This window comes from Takifugu rubripes, chromosome 5 (assembly GCF_901000725.2).
Source record: "Takifugu rubripes chromosome 5, fTakRub1.2, whole genome shotgun sequence".
NCBI classification, from domain to species: Eukaryota; Metazoa; Chordata; class Actinopteri; order Tetraodontiformes; family Tetraodontidae; genus Takifugu; species Takifugu rubripes.
In genome coordinates, this window is record NC_042289.1 from 4,349,552 (window position 1) to 4,367,859 (window position 18,308).

Consider the following 18,308-nt stretch of genomic DNA (forward strand, 5'->3'; position numbering starts at 1 on the left):
CTGGATCCGCGGTCGATCCCGCTGTCGAGCTAGTTGGAGTCAACAAGGCTGCCCGACCTCAATATGAAATAAAAACACACTTCCAGGAATCATTGAGATGCCAGATTTCGACTCACTTTGTATAAGCTGATACGACAACATGCAGTTTATCTGCTGGGAACACTTCATGGATCCTTGCTGGTTGCTTGGCAACTGCTACCCATTAAATAAATACTCCCCCTCCTTCTTACACTAAAGGCAGAGGATGCTCAATAATCTCTTGACAGTCAAATACACAAAGGTGTACTTTTCACTTTTCAGAGTCAGTAGTAACAACTCTGGCGCACCAAATCACTCTTTTCATGCAGGATTTCTGTGTAAACACTGACGCGGGTCCCCCTACGTGGGCGCTAGCGTGTTGCGCGGCAGACGAGTAGACAAGCAGAAATAAACTTCACTGCCTTTAAACACTTCTGCTCTTCACACCAGCGATGGGGGACATTTTCTAGCCATCTGTTTTCTCACCCCCAGATGCCAACAAATCCAGGATTTGTTATTCTAAATTAATGCTACGCTAATCCACCACATCCCGTTCAAAAGATAAAGAAGCCCTTTGTAAACGGACGCTCTTTAAATCCGTAGTGTATCTTTGTTTTGTTGTTGCTTTCTTAATGTAAGGCTGAATCAGCCAAACGGGCGACAAACGAGGCACACCAATGAAGAACTGTGTCCAAAATCAAAACATCAAAGCATATTACAGTTGCATCTGTTTATTGATCGACTATAAAATATCGAATTACTGAAACAATCGTAAAAAGAAACACTGACAACTGTGGTTGCTGTCTGTAAAAAAAACGGGAAAAGAAAGGGTTCCTTACACGTACAGTATAGAGCGACGGGGTACATCTGCTTCAGATCCATCTCTAAAATCTAGCCTTTTTTTTTTTTGCATTTATACAAGATTAGATGTGTACAAAGTATACTCTGGTGGTTTCTCTCCTCTCCCTGGTGAAGCTTCATTTACAAAACTTAGATGATTTCTTCTATTTATTTTCAAAATAATCTTTCTTTTTTTTTCTGTAACAGGACAATAACGATACTGAAGGAACAGCAGACGAAGAACCAGCCTCCAGTCCACCTCTCTCTCTCTCTCTCTCCAATTACACTCCAATCTCTCTCTCTCTCTCTCTCTAGCAGCTAGCTCCCAGTGCCAGTCAGCAGTATTGCTTGAGAGGTGTGAATGATTGTTCAGAGAGGGGAAGCAAGAAGAAATAAATCATGCAATAATATGTACACAAATCTGAAAGCAGTACACAGAACATGATAAGAAAAAGAACATGCACAAATCATGCTTTTAAAACATGACAGCGGGTGAACGTGAAGGCGTGGGCGATGAGTGTGAGAGTGTGTTAACTTGTTGGACCCTGTTTGAAGGCCTCAGGCTGGGCTTGGGATGGAGACACAGCGTAATAGAGATTGAAAGGCAACAACACACTTTAACAGGCTGGTGTGCGTCTGTGTTTTTATGTGTGTGTGTGTAATACCGGGGAGGTAAGAGTGTTATCTTATCACACACCGGGGCTGGGGGTGGGGGAGGGCTGCGGTCAGCAGCTTGGGGGGTAAACAGACATTCATAACGGGCACTTTAACGTGTTCACTCTGCAAACAGCGTGCGGCCCGTGTACCATCACACTCCCAGGGCCACGCATCCGTTTGTGGCAGACCGTCCCTTTAGCTGTTGAACTTCTTGATTTCAGTTTGCAGGAGCTTCGGGCAGCCGCTTAACGATCGGTAAACACTGCGCAGCAGTTTAAACCACTGTCAGGACACAAAGACTAGCAGCATCACATCAGACCTGGGTGGCTTCTATACGTGCACACAATCTGGCCCGTGTGTCACATGTTGGGAAGGTGTCAGCTTAACGTTAAAATAAACATACTGGGACATTCTGTAGCAATCAGAGAGTAAAAATTAGCTATATTCTATATATTTAATACAAATCAGACCCTTACGTAACCAGAAGAGCTAAAAAAAAGAAAAGAAAGAAGAGTAGAAAATATTTAACCATTGAATATCAACAAGACAATCTTCAGTCTGCAGCGAGGCAGAGGGCCGGCAATGTGGCAGGAATCATAAAATCAATATGATAATCACAGATTAGATATACTTTATATAGATACTGACACAAACTCTATACACACTAGAGTAGCTAAGTGATTTAAGAGTGCAGGAACTCAGGGTTGGTTAAGATATAATTCATTAATCTGCCATTGTCAGCAGACGCTGGGGTGGTGGTGGTAATGTGATTATACCTCAAGGGGCGGGGCTAAAGAAGGAGAATTTTGGCGAGCATTATCATAAGGCCAGGGAGAGTAAGGCCGCCCAAACACTCACAACCCTGAGCAAAACATTCATCAGTCTCACTCAAAAAAAAAGAGAGAGTTTAGCTAGGCACGCAAAAAATGTATAAGCAGCTTTCGTGAGACAAGAATGGGGACAGGGTGGCGTCGATTGTGTCTGAAGGGGGCAGAGGAGAGGCCGTGGCGGGAGGGATTTAGTAGATACTGTGCAGGAAGACAAAAAAAGGCTCTTCTGTATTCAAAGTGCACTCGCGTCAAAGCCGATCGCTAGGGGTGGGGGGCGGGTGGGGGTGGAGGGGTGAAAAGTGTTCAAACTCAGGACTTGGAAGCGGAACAGAACGACATTGCACGGCACGCAGGACATTTAGAGGTTAAAAACGCTGCAGCCAAATTAAATGAATGAAGCCAAAGTGCTGAAGACGTCTCCTGGAATTGAATTATATTCATCAGCTAATCAGTGCTGGCAGCTGCATGCTTACATCAGTGCCGTGACCTTGATGCATCCTGGAGACCGCCGTGTGTGTGTACAACGTCTTCAATAACAATATTCAAAAAAAAAAAAAAAAAAAAAAAAAAAAGGAGGAAGAATCCACCCTCGGAGGCTGCGGGTGCGACAGCCAATTAGCTTTCACACTGACAGTGTTTTCAAGGTGGATTTTTCCTTCGGGATGAGGATGGCGGATGCGGTTCAAACTGTACATTTCTTCCTCCCCCTCTGTTCTTCTCTTCAAGCCTGAGTCTCCGAGGGAGCCAAACGATTTTGTAACGCGCAGGCCGGTGCGCCCGCCCGGGCGAGGATTGTCAAAGGGCTTCCATTTGTTTAAGTGCTCTCTGTTGGACAGCCGCGTCCACCTCTCGCTCTGCGCGTCCCGCCGCGTCCGTTCGCGTCTGTCGGTCCTGCTGTTCGCTAGGTACATTACATGAGACGGTAACACGACTGTAACATCACCACGGCTACATCATAAGCACAACGTCACATCGCCGGCGTGTTTGTCGGGCCGTAACGCTGTCCACCCGACGGCGGTGGACGGACAGAAACGGGTCTCGCTCCTGTGTCATCGGCGTTCACAGTTCATTAAAGCTTCTCGACTGTTCACCTCTTTTACAAAAAAAGTACTCTGACATAAATCTATTACAGGAAAATAAACACTCAGGTTTTCCTCTATATAGCTGTGGGGATAACATGAAGGGGAATATTTACACGTGCAGGCAGGAGATGCGCTCATGGAGTTGCTATTTACAGGGATGACGTGCTTGTGTGTAGTTTGAAGCTCTCACACACACACAGCGAGCGGCGTGTGTGTGTTAACTGTGTGCAAACGTTAGTCGATATGGTCTAATACTGTCTAGTGTCTGTGTGGTGCTGGCTGTCCAAGACAGTCCGTCCAAAGTGTGTGGTGACATCAGAGCCGTGGAGATCCGGCCGTGTCCGTCAACAGCGGGCGTCAGTGATTAGACTAAGAAAGATCTCGCGGTGAGTCTCCGGCGGGGGTCCGACGTTGCCTCCCGTCCCGTCCTGGGTTTGGTTGTTAGCGACTCTTGATGAGCTCCACCGTGCGTGTGCTCAGCAGACGACCGGGACGCCGTCGGTGTTGAAGATCATGCCGGTGGTGGGCTCGTAGGTGCCGGCCAGGTAGTACAGATCTTCGCTGTCTGCGTAGCGGCGGGTGTGGGTCATCTGCTCGTACTCCTCCACGCTGACCACCAGGCACTTGTGGCTGATGGTCTGGACGTCGTTCTCGTCGCTGTGGGAGGACTGGTAGAGGGCGCGCTGTGGCGGGGAGAAAAGCCCTCTGGCTTAATGTGGCGGGAACGTTGAGCAACACAACCGAGCGAGCAACGGCTGTCAGAGTTACAGTCGTTTAAGAAAACTATTTAAAGAGGATCGCGTAAACTCGGTTTTCAGCTTTTGTTACTTGATGCTGTATCATCTTCCAGCTAATATTGATCTTAATTAAACTACCTCACCAGAATTCACTGATGTCATGATTTAAAAAAAAAAAAAGAAGAAGTGAGAATCAAAAACAAGTTCAGCGTTGAAGAAGCCGTTTCAACTGTCGCTCACCTCCATGAAGTCTTTTCTCTGGATGGACGAGTGCAGAGCTGCTGGCAACGACTGACCACACATCTGATCCCAGTTCTGGGGAGCAAATGAGTCAGACTGGAATCAGTCTCACACAAAAACCTATCAGGTGAAGATTAATCTGGTTTTGGCCACTATATTGTTCAGCGAATCGTTCACCTTCTTGTCTGTGAGCTTCTTGCCGGGGTTCGTCTCCTCCGGATGGTAGAACCAGTTGACCCTGACAACCATGTTGCTGCCCCATGATTCCCACATGCTCTGGATGCGGCCGATGAAAGGCAGGTTCGGCCGGCCGGCCGACAGGAAGACGGCGCAGTCGCCGATGCGGATCATCTCCCGGCCTCGCACGATGGCCTTGTAGAAGAGCTTCTTCGCCTTCCCCTTCATGCCCCGCCGCTGCAGGGGGGGAAAAAGGGCACGTGGATCCGTGAGTGAGTGCAGACATTTACCACCTCCATTTAAAGAAATAAAAATCCCTTTCACTCATCCCAACTTTATAAAATATTATAGACACACACGCAGAGACATGCCAGGCCAGTAGGTGGCAACACAGTCCATGTCACCCATGTCAAATACCAGAGTGCAGCACTGCCAATATTTATTTTTACTTAGCTGAAACATCCCATAAAACACCAGAGAGGAAGGAGGAGCCAATCCCAACCTCTGACCCTCAGCTGCTTCTGGGGTTTTACCTCCTCGCTCATGGTTTGAACTAGGCAACTGCGCAACGTTAATTCTATTTTTACCGACGTCCTTCGCTGCACCTGCACATGTCCTGGTCGTTGAGCCGGCCTTTCTGAAACTGCCTCAGCGGGTTTTAAAAAAAAACCTCCCAGGAATACGCGGCAGCATCAGGACATGCTAAGAAGGTCGGAGTTTCCTCAGAGACATTTTGAGTGCCCCAAATTCTCCTAATTATTGAAAAATTCGTCTGACAGTGTCACGCGACCCATTTAAACGTGTAGATGATTGTAGGAATTGCTTCTCACCTGGGTTGGTTTTCCAAACCACTTCCAGAGCTGTCTGGCAGGAAGAAAAGCCGATATCTTGGGTCTATTTTCCACACTGGGAAGCCTCTGACGCTTGGCCAGCTCCTTGGTTGTTGGGAGGTGGACCCCCTCTCTCCGTTTCGGTCTTCCCACCTTGCCCTCCCCACCACAGGTCTTAGGCTTTGGAGGACGGCCCCTCTGCCCAGAACCTTTGCCAGTGGCTGGTTTGGGAGATTTAGCAGGAACAGAGGCAGCAGGAGAAGGTGAGGGGGAACAGGAAGGGGAGTCTGAAGGAGGAGACGACTCTTCTTCCTCCAGTTTTGTCTGGTCTTCTGTCTTCATCTCTTCCTCGTCATCTTCTTTCACCTCTTCCTTGACTTTGTCCAGAAGTGGAGGAGAGGGCGCTGGGCCTAGAGGTGGCGTTGAGGGCCTCTCTTCATCCGAGCTGCTCGAGGAGTCATCAGTGGACGAGGACGACGAGGACGAGGACGAAGATGAGGAGGAGGAGGAGGAACCAGAGCAGGACGAAGAGGAGGAGGAGCAAGTTGAGGTGCACTTCTTCTTTATCTTGATGTTGCCTTTCTGGACTTCTTCCTCAGACTCGGAGCTGCTGCTACTCTGCGAGTCATCTTTGGTGCTCATTTCCTGCCTCCCATGGTTCTCTGCCTTCTCCTTACTAAGCACTGCTGCCTTGTAGTTGGGGTCTTCCTCAGGTGGGCCTGTCTCTCTGTCGCACACTTTAGCCTTTAGCGGTTTCTGATTGGTGGCCATGATGGGTGTGTGCTCTCGCCTGGCACCCTGACCCTCCAGCAGCATCAGGGCCTTGGTCTTCTTGGTCTTGGGGGAGGTGACGCCTTCATGGTCAAGCTTGACAAGGGGCTCTGCAGATGTGGGCTTCCTCCTCACACTGATCTCATTTTGACCTGAGCTGCATTTGGGTCGAGGTCTGGGGGCCAGCTGGTCGGACGGCATCTTCAGTTTGGGTCTGGGGGTGGAAGAGGATGAAGGCAGTGATGATGGAGGTCTAGGGCTAATGGTGGAGACAGGTTTACCCGTTGACAGTCTGGAGATGGTGCTAGCGATGAGGCTGGACCTGGGGCTGCTGTGGTGGTCTGATGAGGATTTAGTTTTGGATACTGATGATGAGTTTGTTTTTGTTGCAGCCGCAGATGACGGCATGCTGGGCCTGGATGGAGGTCTACTGGCGTTGGTGTTCAGACTGATGCTGCTGCTGTTCTCTCTGCGCTGGCTGTTGTACGAGCTGAGGTTAGGCTCGCTGTAAAGGTCCACGGTCAGGACCTTCCCGTATGTGGAGGGGTAGAGGGACAGAGGGAGGGTTCGCCCAGGCTTGGGAGGAGGATTCTGGGCTGAATTGGGCTTCCTGGGTACAGAGTTTGAAAGGGAGGGACTGCTTGTGGGAGATGTGATGGGGCTTTTGAGGCTTGTTTTTCCTTGACTCCCTAGTAGTGGTCGAGATGCAGACTGGGGCTTCTCCTGAGCTGCCTTCTGGACAGAGGAGCTTCTGTCCTGGGACGATTTGCCTGGAGCCTGGGGTCTCTCTGTGGTTTGGGTGGAGGAAGATGGAGGATCAGCTTTCTCTCGGCCATCTGGATTCAGAGCAGAATCTGGAACATAAAGAAAAAAAGGAGGAATAGTTAACATCTCTACAACCTTCTAAATGGAGAACGAGATTTGCTGACATTTTCTTAGTGCGGCCTTATGATTTCTGTGGTCTGGACGTGGTGAGGAGGGTGCATACATCAGCAATGAAACAAAGTATAAACGCTGCCCTTAAGAACTGCTCACACAGCAGAACCACGGCCAGTGTCAGCAGCTGCAAATGACCGTTTTGAACAAATGTTTGATTGAAAATGACAGGTGTAACCCAAACGTGTTCAATAGGCTTTGTGGAAGGATTAATCACTCTTTAAGGAATACACAAATCTCTACTTTAGACACTTAAATTCTGTTAAAAGAAAATATTTTCTCCATCCCCGGGTCAGCTCAGAAAATTCTAACCACCTGGCTTGGGTTTGGGTTTGCGACCAGGTTTTCCTTTGATTTTAGGAGCGGCCTCCTCTGGCTTTGGTCCAGCGTCTTTGCTGCATTTGCGGACTCTTTTCCTGGAGCAACTGGCCACAAGCAGTGCAGGGGAGGGCTCAGCGCCTGGACACAAAGACGACGACAAAAGATGAACGATTTAGAGCAACTCCTGCTTCTGAAGCTTTCACTATTTCGTGGACAACTACTCAGATGAGGCAAAAGTTAATGTCTAAATGTCCTCAATGAACAAGCATACAAAAAAGCAGCTTAACTTTCCCAAGCGCACCAGAGTTTGTCTTCATGTGTGTGAACTCACAGTGGATCTTGTAGTCTGGTGGCAGCAGTCTGATGTGGGAGAGGGGGATGCGGCCTGTGTCACCGTCATCAAACTCCACTGTGATGAGATCATCATTCTCATCGATATCTGAACTTCCTGTTGGAAGACGTGTATATATATATATATATATATATATATATATATACGGTATATATTTAACAAGCAATGTAATGTGTGTGATCCAGTCAATTTGTATAGTTTGATTGTAGTATCACTAAAATGAAAGGGTTAAAATTGCCATCTGGATCTTCTGGATATTAAAATATGCTGTGTTATCCAGTGCGGACTGTTGTAACAGTTGCATTTGCTTTGCCAGCTTCAATAAATATTTTTTTGTCGTTTCCATACCGTTGACGACAGTGCCGGGGTAAAGGCAGCGGTACTGCTGGCTCCAGTAGGCAGCTATGCGGGTGCCCTCTGGGAGGTAGCGCACAGAGGGAGGCTTCACATCAATGATCTGCACACGCAGAATGAAGAGATGCTACTACTATCCTCAAAGCGTTCTCAGATCTCAGCAGCAGCTCGACACGTGGAGTGTTGTGCTTTCTGTAAATACTGAAATGCCACACTTTACTCACAGCCTCCTGCAGCAGCTGTTCCAAGCAGTAGATGTGCGGTCGGTTCCCTCGCTCCCCCTCCACCACCACACTGTATCTGCAGGGGGGGGGGTGTTAAATGATTCTTTGATTCAAATGTTTTCTAGATGAGAGGAGAGCCAATTGTGAACACGACTTACATGTCAGGTGAGTGGACAGTGTTGACGTGACCTGCGTAGAGCAGCTGGTCGTCCATTGGAATCAGAACTCTTAATCCGTCCACGAGCGAATCCTTATCGAGCACGCACTGCACTGGAGCTGAACGCCAACAACACGTTCAAATAGAAGAAGATGCTGTTGTTTACGGTGCGATCTGTGTCTGGAAGCAGCAGGTTTTCTCTCTATACTAACCGGGTGTTGAGGACCTCTCCGATATGCTGCTGCTGTTTCGTCGTGGGAGGAGTTCATCTTCGCTGAAGCTGCTGTCCTGGTTGGGCTCAAAATCTTCGTCCGCCGCCATGCTCTCCATCAAGCGACTCACAGCCCCCCTGGAAGGCTGCAAGAAGATTGATGTGCACTTTTATTTAAGACTGTCGCTCAATGGTTTTGAAATCCAGATGTGGATGGAATTGTGCGGCTGCATGAGGTTTATTTGTGATATTTTACCCACACACAAGGCTACTGCACCAGATATTGAATCAAAAATTTGAAATTGAAACATCAGGTTACAACTATTATGTCACCGTACACACAACCTCCTCTCAGCTCTTCACACAAGTGAACAAGTGTTTCCAAAACAAACTTGAGTTTTGGACGTTGCAAATGGACGCTAATGCAAACCAAGTGATAAACATTCTCCATACTTAATCACGAGGAAAGTGCGTGTTTTTTCACTTGGGTCTAATAAAAATGTTGTTGGGGTTTTACAGGTTTTTTACAGGATTATCAGATCACACGCGCGATAACTCCGGAGCTCTAATTTCACCCACCTCTCTGGCCTTGTTCTTGGATTTTGGGTGGCTCTTGCGTGACGGACCGAGACTCAGAGGGCCGTCTTTGATGGGACTGCACACTGAAGCCGGACTCACTGGCAGAGGAGAATCCTTTGGCTTCTTCTTCTGCATTTTTAAAAGTCACAAAAAACATTAAACTGTGCATATAAAAGATTAGGATCTGATGCAGATTCCTGGACACACACGCAGACAAACACACACACCCACACACAGTGTGAGCACAGAATGGTGTCAGGCCGCCTGCAGTTGTCCTTTCTTGTCATCAACATGACACAGACAGCAGGGGAGTGCTGCAGCGACTGAAGTACTGGGAAACCCTGCTGGCACTGACACACACATTTAAACACTCTGACACAGAGAGGTGTCACGGGAGACAAAAGAGATGAGAGGGAACCAGACAACGGAGGAGGACAGAAGTGACGAAAACGATGAGGAGCAAACAGAGGACGGGACAACAACAGAGCGGGGACACTGTCAGTCACCCTCATCTTAAGACCAGATCAATTGTTGACGTACTTTTATCCCGTCTTTGCTATCTCGGTTGGGTGCTGGGGGTTTGGGTCTGGAGGGTGGTTTTGAGCTGAGAGGCGGGGCCGAGCTGGAGGAGCAGCTCTGACTGGCGTGCACCGCTGGCTGACTGGCTGAGGCGTTGGCGTCGTGGAGGAAAATCCTCTCGCTCCTCCGTCGAGTCCAGGCGTCGTCCTCGCTGAAGCCTCCGACGGCCGAGCCCAGGTCGAAGCTGAATGTCCGTGGCGAACGAGGCGAGGGGCGCGGTTTGGGGAGGGGCTTGCTTTTGACTGCAAGCGCCTCATCCCGCTTTGGGGTGCTGGTCTGGTCGATCCGGCAGTTTGCGGGGGGCAGCAGGGGAAGTTCTGGGGCGGAGCGTTTACCGTGCAGCAGAGACGGGAACTTCCTCAGCCGCAGGTCCGAGCCAGAGTCGGACCACTCGCACTCCAACGACCCTGGGGGAGAAGGTCACAGGGTCCACACATGAACTCACTGTGCAGAAGGACTCTTTGCATAAATGGAGGTGGTAATATTTTCAAATGAATACCCCTGTGAATCTGTTTGACACTAATAAATAATTCAAATTTGTATCATTACATGAACCCTGATGTAACAGTTATAAATGGAAGTATATCTAAGCATGAATCAATAATATAATTCCTGAAGTTGAGAGGTCACAGGCAGTACAAAAAGCAGAAATAGAGTGTAATGGGCTGAAGTGCTGCTTTTCTTTCCTTTAGCACAGCTGTGCAACACTTCTAAAAGCTTTAAAATGCTGGTATTACCCAGAGTGCTCTGCCTGCTGCGGTGTTTGCCCTCATGGTGAAGGGTCATCGGGGTGGAGCTGACAGGAAGGGCACTGGCTGCAAACCTGGCCAGCAGACCCAGGCCGCTCTCCTCACAGCCCTCATAGTCCGAGTCTGATTCATCCTCGTCATCATCATCATCCTCCTCCTCCACTGAGGTTTCTGTTGTAGGAAGAAGGTTTTCAGCTCAGGTCACTATGTCTTACATTCTAGACCAAAATCAGCCCATCAAAAGACATTAAACTGTATCTCAAAGACTCAAACAGTTGGGTTTCAACAGAACAGGACGACGACGCCACATCAGAGGGGATATGATACAATTGAAGATGTGACCAAAGTGCAGTTTTAAGAGGTTTCACAAATGCCGAGTTGTCATCAGGACCTGGACTGGCATGTGTACTGTGATAATCCAAAGCTCTAGGACAAAATGGAAGAAGGTGTATCTTTAAAGAATGGAAGAAAAGCTCCATACAACATCTGGATAGGTATCATCTAGATAGGTATGTTAGTATTCAAGCCATCGTCAATATCTGATCAAATAAACAAAAAACATACAAGAGCACGATGGGATTAACTCCCTTAATTTCAGATAGTCACTGCCTGGATATGATTTTTAACCAATTACATAAAATTTCAATCATGGCTGTAATACCTGTACGATAGTTGCACTTTTTAGGGAAACTTAGATGGTGAAAGTCTGCACTTCAATCCCACACATTATGCCAAACCAAATCTGACAATGTACAGAAGTAAAAAAAAAAAAAAAGACTGTGTCATTGTCCAAAGGCTTCAGGGTGTAACTGTGAATGAACAATAAAACTGTCAAAAAAAATAATTCTAATATGCTAAACTAAATTTAAAGGCAAAAGGGAGCTCTGTGTAACAACCAATGGGACCCTGGAGCAAGCGTTCTCCATGGATACACACCTCTACATTCAAAGATATCAACGGACCAGTAGAGAAAAACATTTGCAACATGCATGAAAAGCCTGACAGCAATGCGCAGACATTCTTACAGCTGCTGAGAATATTGATTTAGTCTGAAATCTGTGTGTTGTCCAAGACAAAAATCAAAACCTACATCATTGACTCTATACGGACACTCTTGGTTAGATGTGGTGTTCGCAGCAGTCCAACAAATGAACAGAGGTGTTTTTCTAAGGGTTAGAAGGTTAACGTTGAGGGTGGATGCACAGTATAAATGCTTCTTTTATCACCAAGAACTGATACTACTGCAGAAAACTTTGGCAGTTAAAATCATGTGCATCTAATAATCAAGAGGATTAAAATGAAATACAAATTTTCAACTTTTGGAGCCAGATCAGCATGTTATACTGTAAATCCACTGTTAACTGCAGCAAACAGAACAGAACAGACAGGCTCTGAGAGGACAGCCCTGTGAGGCCCCTTGAGTAATGCTGGAATGATGAACCTTGGGTACATCCTCTGTCCCCATAGTGCATCATGTCTTCCTTTAGACTTTTACAAGCCATTAGGAGCAGCTCTGCTCAGGCACCATGGCTTGTTAATGTGCTTAATTTCTTAGAAAATAATAAATGTGCAAAAGAGAAGGGAAAAAAAAGTACTTTGATTTCAGCATAGCCCAAGTTAGAGATCAAAGAATATAGAGGGCCCCATCTACTTACAGAGCAGGTGACAGGGGTGTGGCCTCAGGCAGGGTGGGGCAGGACAGCGCAGCGGCGAGGGCGGAGCCTAGCCGTAGCGTAGCCTGGCCTTAGCACAGTCAAGCTCAAGCAAAGCTTTAGCCTCAGCGTAGACTAGCGGCGGCGAGGTAGCGTAGGCTGAAAGGCTGCGCTAGTCATAGCCAAGCTTCGGTAACGTTGCAGCAGTAGCTCAAGCACACGGAACAGGCTGAGAGACACTAAAAGCATCATGGGTACGACAGGGTTTGAGGGAAGGTGAGAAGACTGAGCAAGGTGTCTGCGAGAGGAGGGTAAAGGGAAAAGGGTTATTTGAAGGTTTAGTAGACACAGGTGGAGCTCTTTTGTCCAAATATCCCCAACATTGACGTTGTTTGGCAGCAGGATTGAGGATTTGAATTAAAAAAGAAAAAAAACATTGCAATGTTAAAAAAAAATATTCACATCAAAAAATTCAAAAGCAACACTCAATTTTTCCTTTATTTGAAGGTTGAAAACTGACCAGGAAGTAAATGTTTCATCTGACCTATCAGATTTAGCTGCGTGCTCTGAACAAATCATGCAGTTTTTCAGTTTCCCCCAATAAGTAAACTTGAAATTCAGCCCCGTTTACAGAGAAAACTGAAGGGATATTTGACAAATGGAGCGATCTAAAGGATGTGTGAAGTGCAGTGGCAGCTAGACAGACAGGCGGGGACAGACAGACAGACAGACAGACAGATGAAGCAGACACAAGGACCACAGCGCTTTGCTTTCTGTGCCAATCAAATCAACACCTTTAATAAATCTTATTGGTACCAAACTGCAATACAAATTTATGAGAAAAAAAAAAAAATCTCACAATTCACACAATATTTGAATGTACAAATGCTACAGAAAATAGTTTGCAATCCAGGCAATAAAAACACCATAAAATTGGTAAACTTTTTAAAGGCAACTTTTGCACAGAAGCCAGCAGCAAGAGAGGTAGATGATGGTCGTGCCAAAGAAGAGTCTGAAAAAAGCTGCCGCAGCACAGTGTGGCCACAGACACAAGATGTGGCGAGGCTCAGAGACACGTCGTCGTGTGACGGGACAGTGAGCGGCAAGGAGCTTTAAGATTTGGTCAGTAACCTTGATCGAAGGAGTCGTCAGAGGAACTGAGGTCTGCCTCCTCCAGCAACAGGGATAAGTGCTTGTGTTTCTTCTTCTGGGACTTCTGGCTGGACAGCAGGGACGTCAGCGACGACGCGGACCGCCTCTTTCTGCTCAGGTTGCCATGGGAACGCATCCCCGAGAAAGGGGGCCAGCCCCCTTGAGTAAAATTCTGCTCCTCTGAATCCGAGTCTGGTGCGGAGAAAGTATGGTTAATGATTCACGAAGCAAAGTTTTAGACACCAAGAAGATTTTCCCTCAACCTCAGTAGCATGACCTGGAAGGAATGTCAACAGATCTTTATGGATGAGGTAGATGAGTTTTCATGCTTGTAAATAAGTACGTTTGAAAGAAGAGGGTGGAAAAAAGATGATTAATTGAAATGTCACTGGTGCAGTCAGCCCCACAGCTAGGTGGCTATACAGTGGTTCTAAATGGGAACAGGCTGTTTGTGCTGGCTTCTAAGTTGGTAGAAGACTTTAACACCAGTATTTGGATCAGCATCCTGGTGTTTTTTTCTTAGAATGGTGACAAACACACCCCCCCACAATAACAAGAGTTCCAACTCAGTAATTTCTGCAATCCTATAAAGAAAGACTGCATTATTTTGGATGTGTGTTATCACCAGAGCCTGAAATAAACAGAATCTTGTCACAGTGGGAATGAAGGCACATTAGGGCATTACTTGAATTCTATCAGTTCAAGACAACATCAGTTGAAGTCGGGGGGGGGGGGGGGGGGGGGGGGGGGGGTCAGGTACTCACTGTTGGAGCAGCTGCTGAGCTCTGATCTCACAGAAGAAAACAAAGAAGTCTTCTTCTGACCTTTGACCTTCTGGACGCTCTGCGAAGACAACTTGGCAGCCAGCTTGTGCTTCCCTGCTTTGGTGGATGAGTGGACATCATGCTCCTTCATCTGAAAGTCCCCGGGCTTGCCCTTCAACTTCTCTGACTTGGAGCTGCTGGAAAGTTTGGGGGCCGATGCGAGTGAGCCGAGCTGTGAGAGCGAAAGAGCTCTGTCCAGGTCTGAAGCCAGCTGCTCCTGCTCGCACAAATGGCTGCGCTTCACCTTCAACCCCTGCAGAAAGTGAATAAATAAATAACTCACCTGATTTATTCAAACTAATTCTAAAATAAAACGTAGCAAGGGTCTTTGCAGCCTACCTCCAAAGTATGACTGGTGGATGGTTCCTGGTCAGGACGGCTTTTCTTCTTTTTCTTCTTCTTCACATCTCCAATCCCAGCTTCCATCTCTTCCTCTTCTCTGGACAGCCGAAACCTCTTCCTCTGTCCGTCCCCAGTTTCAGAGTCCTCAGAGTACTGCACTGATCTTCCCACCCTAAGCATGAAAGATAGAAACTCAGTGCTTGGCTGCTTTTATCACAATATCAATGATGCAAATACAACACACACCAACTCTGTACTGACTGAATCTAAAATTGTTTATTCTGGTTCATTTATTCACGAGTATTCATGTCAAAATGTCATCAGTGGGTCTGCATTAGAAAAACCGTCATCAGAATAATGGATTAAAACACAAAAATGGGATTATTTGACTCACTTTCCAGGCCTATTGTCCATTTTCAGGGGTGCGGTCAAGTGTGTCCTCTTCCTGGGTCGCCCTCTTCCACGTCTGCTCAGGCTCCTCCTCTCATCCTCCTGCTGCCGCCGCTCCCTGGTGCACACGCAGTGAATGTGATGAGCACAGTTGCTCCACCGTGCACGTGGTGGTGAGCTAAAGTGGCATCACTCACCGCTTGTCTCTGCGTCGCTGCAGTTTGCTCAGATCTCTCTGCTTCTCCTTGTAGGTCTTCTGCAGCTCAGACAAGTGGACGCGGTATTCCACTTCTACCGCATCCAGCACATCCAGAGACATTTTACCAAACAGCTGAAGGGACCAGATGAAAGCATCACATTTTCCAGACGGGCACATTTTTATCTTCGAACGATCGGCGTTTGTCTGCACCGTACCGGCTCTTCCTTCCTCTGCCTCCAGCTGTACTTCTTGCTTGAATCTAGTGTTCTGGGCAAATCGATGTGTGACTGTTTCTCAATGGCCTCTAACAAGATCTGTCTGCTTGCTTCAAGAAGACAGTCCAGACCCTTTAATTCAGCATCTGGTCAGGAAGCAGAGGAAATTAAAACATTTGAGTATTTACATTCATTTGTAAACAGTAATGAGAGAAAAATAATGATCCCTATTTTAAATCTGCAAATTAGAAACTGGCGATCCTATCATCATTTTAGTCAACTCGCCTTCATCCTGGCTCAGGGGTTCCATTTCCTGTTGGGCCACCTGACTAAGCAGGGCCATGCCCTCCAGCGCCACCATCTCCAGGGCCCCGGTGTTACTACAGTCTGGTAGCACCATCTGTGTTGTGAGCGTCGGAGCAGGCGCGCAGGGTTGAGCTTTTGCCATCTCGCTGGCAGTTAGCAGAGCAAACATCCCTGCCATGGGGTCCTCGGGGCTGGGCACCATTGAGTTCAAGATGGCAGGAGAAGATACGGAAGAGTCACTCAAAATGTCTCTCTGACTGGGGGCGAGGAGGCTGATCGCAGCATCTGGCCGTTTTTCTGCGCACGCTGAGGTAGAAGTTTGCTCTTGTGACACGAGAGCAGATTCCTGGGTTTCTGAATCTGCAGCAGTCCATGATAGATATCCTTCTGGAGCCCTGATAACTTCTGGTTTAGGCTGGGCTTGGGTGAGTGGAGGAGGTAGGGGGTAAGATGCTTCACATGAATAAGATGACAGTTCCATTTTGATTGGCCCACCCTCCTTTTCCTCCTTCTGGACATCTTCCTGCCTTTCAAGTTGTTGTGAGGAGGGGCTGGACACATGTAGGGGAAGCCGTTGAGGTTTTGTGATGTCCCCAACACCCTCTTTGTCCTGCTTGGCTAACATGGGGCTGCAGCTGCGACAAAGAGGACTCGGAGACTCGGACACAACATCGTGCCGACGCTGCACTGTCCCAGTTTCCTGCTTGAGATATGGCATCTTTGACAGCTCCCGTTTCTGTAGCTTGGCATCCGTTTCCAGAAGCCGCGAATGCAATTCTGCCAAAGGCAAAGAGGCCGGAGAAAGAGGAGAGCGGGATCGGTGGACGGGGACGACGTCTGCAGTGGCCGCTGCAGGTGCCGAAATGCGATACGGAGGAAGAGGCGAACCAAACGGGGCAGTGATGGACTGAAATGGGTAACCTGGAGGGAGATCTGATGTATCAATAAAGAAAAATACAGTAATCAGTTACTGTGTAGTATGAAATCATCACATATGACTTTGATTTAATTGGTAAATACAGCTTCGGGAACCCTTATGAAGCCGTTATGACCCAAAAAAAGCCTGCTTCTGTGCCAGTTTCATTTAAAAAAAAAGATGCAAGTTGCACTGTACAAGATTTGTGCTACTTTGTTCACCTGAGTATATGCCTTGAAAAGGTCCTGACGCGGGTTTCTGTGCACTTCTCAGCTCCTGCTGACCCAGGTCCCCCTCCTCTGCCGCCTCCTGTTTAGGCTGCCGGGGTGAGGATGGGGGTGGAGAGGCAGAGCGCGGGGAAGCCGGGTGAGCCAGGGGCGTGGGTGGGTGAGACAAAGGCCTCTGTCCGCTGTCTTCTGATTTGAGGGCGGTCACCGGTGAGGGGACCGGAGGTAGTGGGGTCGGGGAGGAGGTGGATGGTGTAGGTGAGTGGGAAGGAGGACGACGTTTGTGGGGGTGCATGACAGGTAAAGGAGATGTGGATGATATTGAGGATAGGCGGGGCTTGGGGTCTGCATTCCGCTTGTCTGTTTTGTCTTCCGTCTCTGGTCGGTGCTCTGTGGCCTTTAAACGCTCCTAAAACAAGGTAGAGGTATGGTTAACACATAAGCAGCATACAAGAAGTGACTGTTAATCAGGGAATAAATATTACTGCATGCTTAAGCTCTTTATATGTGCACACAGCTCTGCAGGTTAAGTATAATTAGCCTTAAATCATCACATAAATAGGAAAGGAAGCCTAAATGTAACCATGTAACCTACAATTAAAATGACAGCTCATTATTTATGCACCTTTAGAGCATTGACGAGGTACAAGGTACTAAACCTACAACTGCTCATATAGGGCCCTGCAATGAACTGGCGACTCATCTAGGGGTGGACCTGCCTTCCCCCATTGTGCGCCCTCCCCATGTCCCCAAAAGGGATAAACTGGTTAAGAAGATGGGACAAGTGTGTAAAACAATTTTACACTCTAATTACATCATCTACAAATTCTTTGTGCTGCCAACACCTCCCATATATTACCGTCTGCTTTATTATATGCCAGTTTGTGGCGTGTGTGTACTAACTGAATCTACTTACCACGAATTGTGCATTCCTCTGCAGCTCTAGGACCTGTGCTGTATGCTGCTGGATCATGAGCAGCTCCTGCTGCCGCAGCATTTGTTGCTGGGAGAGGAGCTGCAGCTGGGCAGCGTGTTGCAAAGAGCTTCCTGGAGGGTACATCCCTGACCACACGGGGCCTCCACGCTCAATTACGTCACCACCTTTAAAGCATTAAAAGGGGAAGAGAAAAGACACACGGTCAGAAGAAATGCTGACATCATCCTTTAGACCCACAGACAGCACAGGCATTACCATAGTGTGGCAGGTGCTCTGTGGGGATGACTATCAACTGTCCAGACTGTGGGTCTCTGGCAAACTGGTAGGCAGGGGATATGGAGCCTGGAAGAGATGGTGGGTATCCTGGTGGAAGCGTTTGGTGGAGTGAAGATGGACCCAGGCCTGCAGAACGACAAATGAATGAGTTATAGGACCCATACTGTTACAGTATAGAACACATCTATAAATGATCCGTTTTAGACTATCTGACCTCATAAAAGCACG

General features: G+C 47.7%; 1 protein-coding gene across 3 annotated transcripts in view; it reads right to left on the reverse strand.

Annotated features, from left to right (window-relative positions):
- Positions 1-733: 733 nt before the first annotated feature.
- tnrc18 (trinucleotide repeat containing 18) overlaps positions 734-18,308 on the reverse strand; it is a 34,651-nt gene continuing 17,076 nt past the window's right edge. The window contains exons 8-30 of one of the 3 annotated variants that reach the window (XM_011603743.2): positions 18,060-18,206; positions 17,784-17,968; positions 16,862-17,276; positions 15,704-16,657; positions 15,419-15,564; positions 15,202-15,335; positions 15,009-15,122; positions 14,612-14,786; positions 14,213-14,525; positions 13,428-13,640; positions 10,633-10,815; positions 9,857-10,302; positions 9,317-9,445; positions 8,739-8,883; positions 8,528-8,645; positions 8,370-8,445; positions 8,140-8,248; positions 7,771-7,887; positions 7,434-7,577; positions 5,412-7,036; positions 4,582-4,818; positions 4,405-4,479; positions 734-4,110 (exon numbers count right to left, since the gene is read on the reverse strand). In XM_011603743.2, the coding sequence (XP_011602045.2) occupies positions 3,904-4,110; positions 4,405-4,479; positions 4,582-4,818; positions 5,412-7,036; positions 7,434-7,577; positions 7,771-7,887; positions 8,140-8,248; positions 8,370-8,445; positions 8,528-8,645; positions 8,739-8,883; positions 9,317-9,445; positions 9,857-10,302; positions 10,633-10,815; positions 13,428-13,640; positions 14,213-14,525; positions 14,612-14,786; positions 15,009-15,122; positions 15,202-15,335; positions 15,419-15,564; positions 15,704-16,657; positions 16,862-17,276; positions 17,784-17,968; positions 18,060-18,206 (6,407 nt within the window). In that variant the 3' untranslated portion in view covers positions 734-3,903. The remainder of the gene's footprint in view (positions 4,111-4,404; positions 4,480-4,581; positions 4,819-5,411; positions 7,037-7,433; positions 7,578-7,770; positions 7,888-8,139; positions 8,249-8,369; positions 8,446-8,527; positions 8,646-8,738; positions 8,884-9,316; positions 9,446-9,856; positions 10,303-10,632; positions 10,816-13,427; positions 13,641-14,212; positions 14,526-14,611; positions 14,787-15,008; positions 15,123-15,201; positions 15,336-15,418; positions 15,565-15,703; positions 16,658-16,861; positions 17,277-17,783; positions 17,969-18,059; positions 18,207-18,308) is intronic. The other 2 variants (XM_029835855.1, XM_029835856.1) reach the window with 2 other exon arrangements.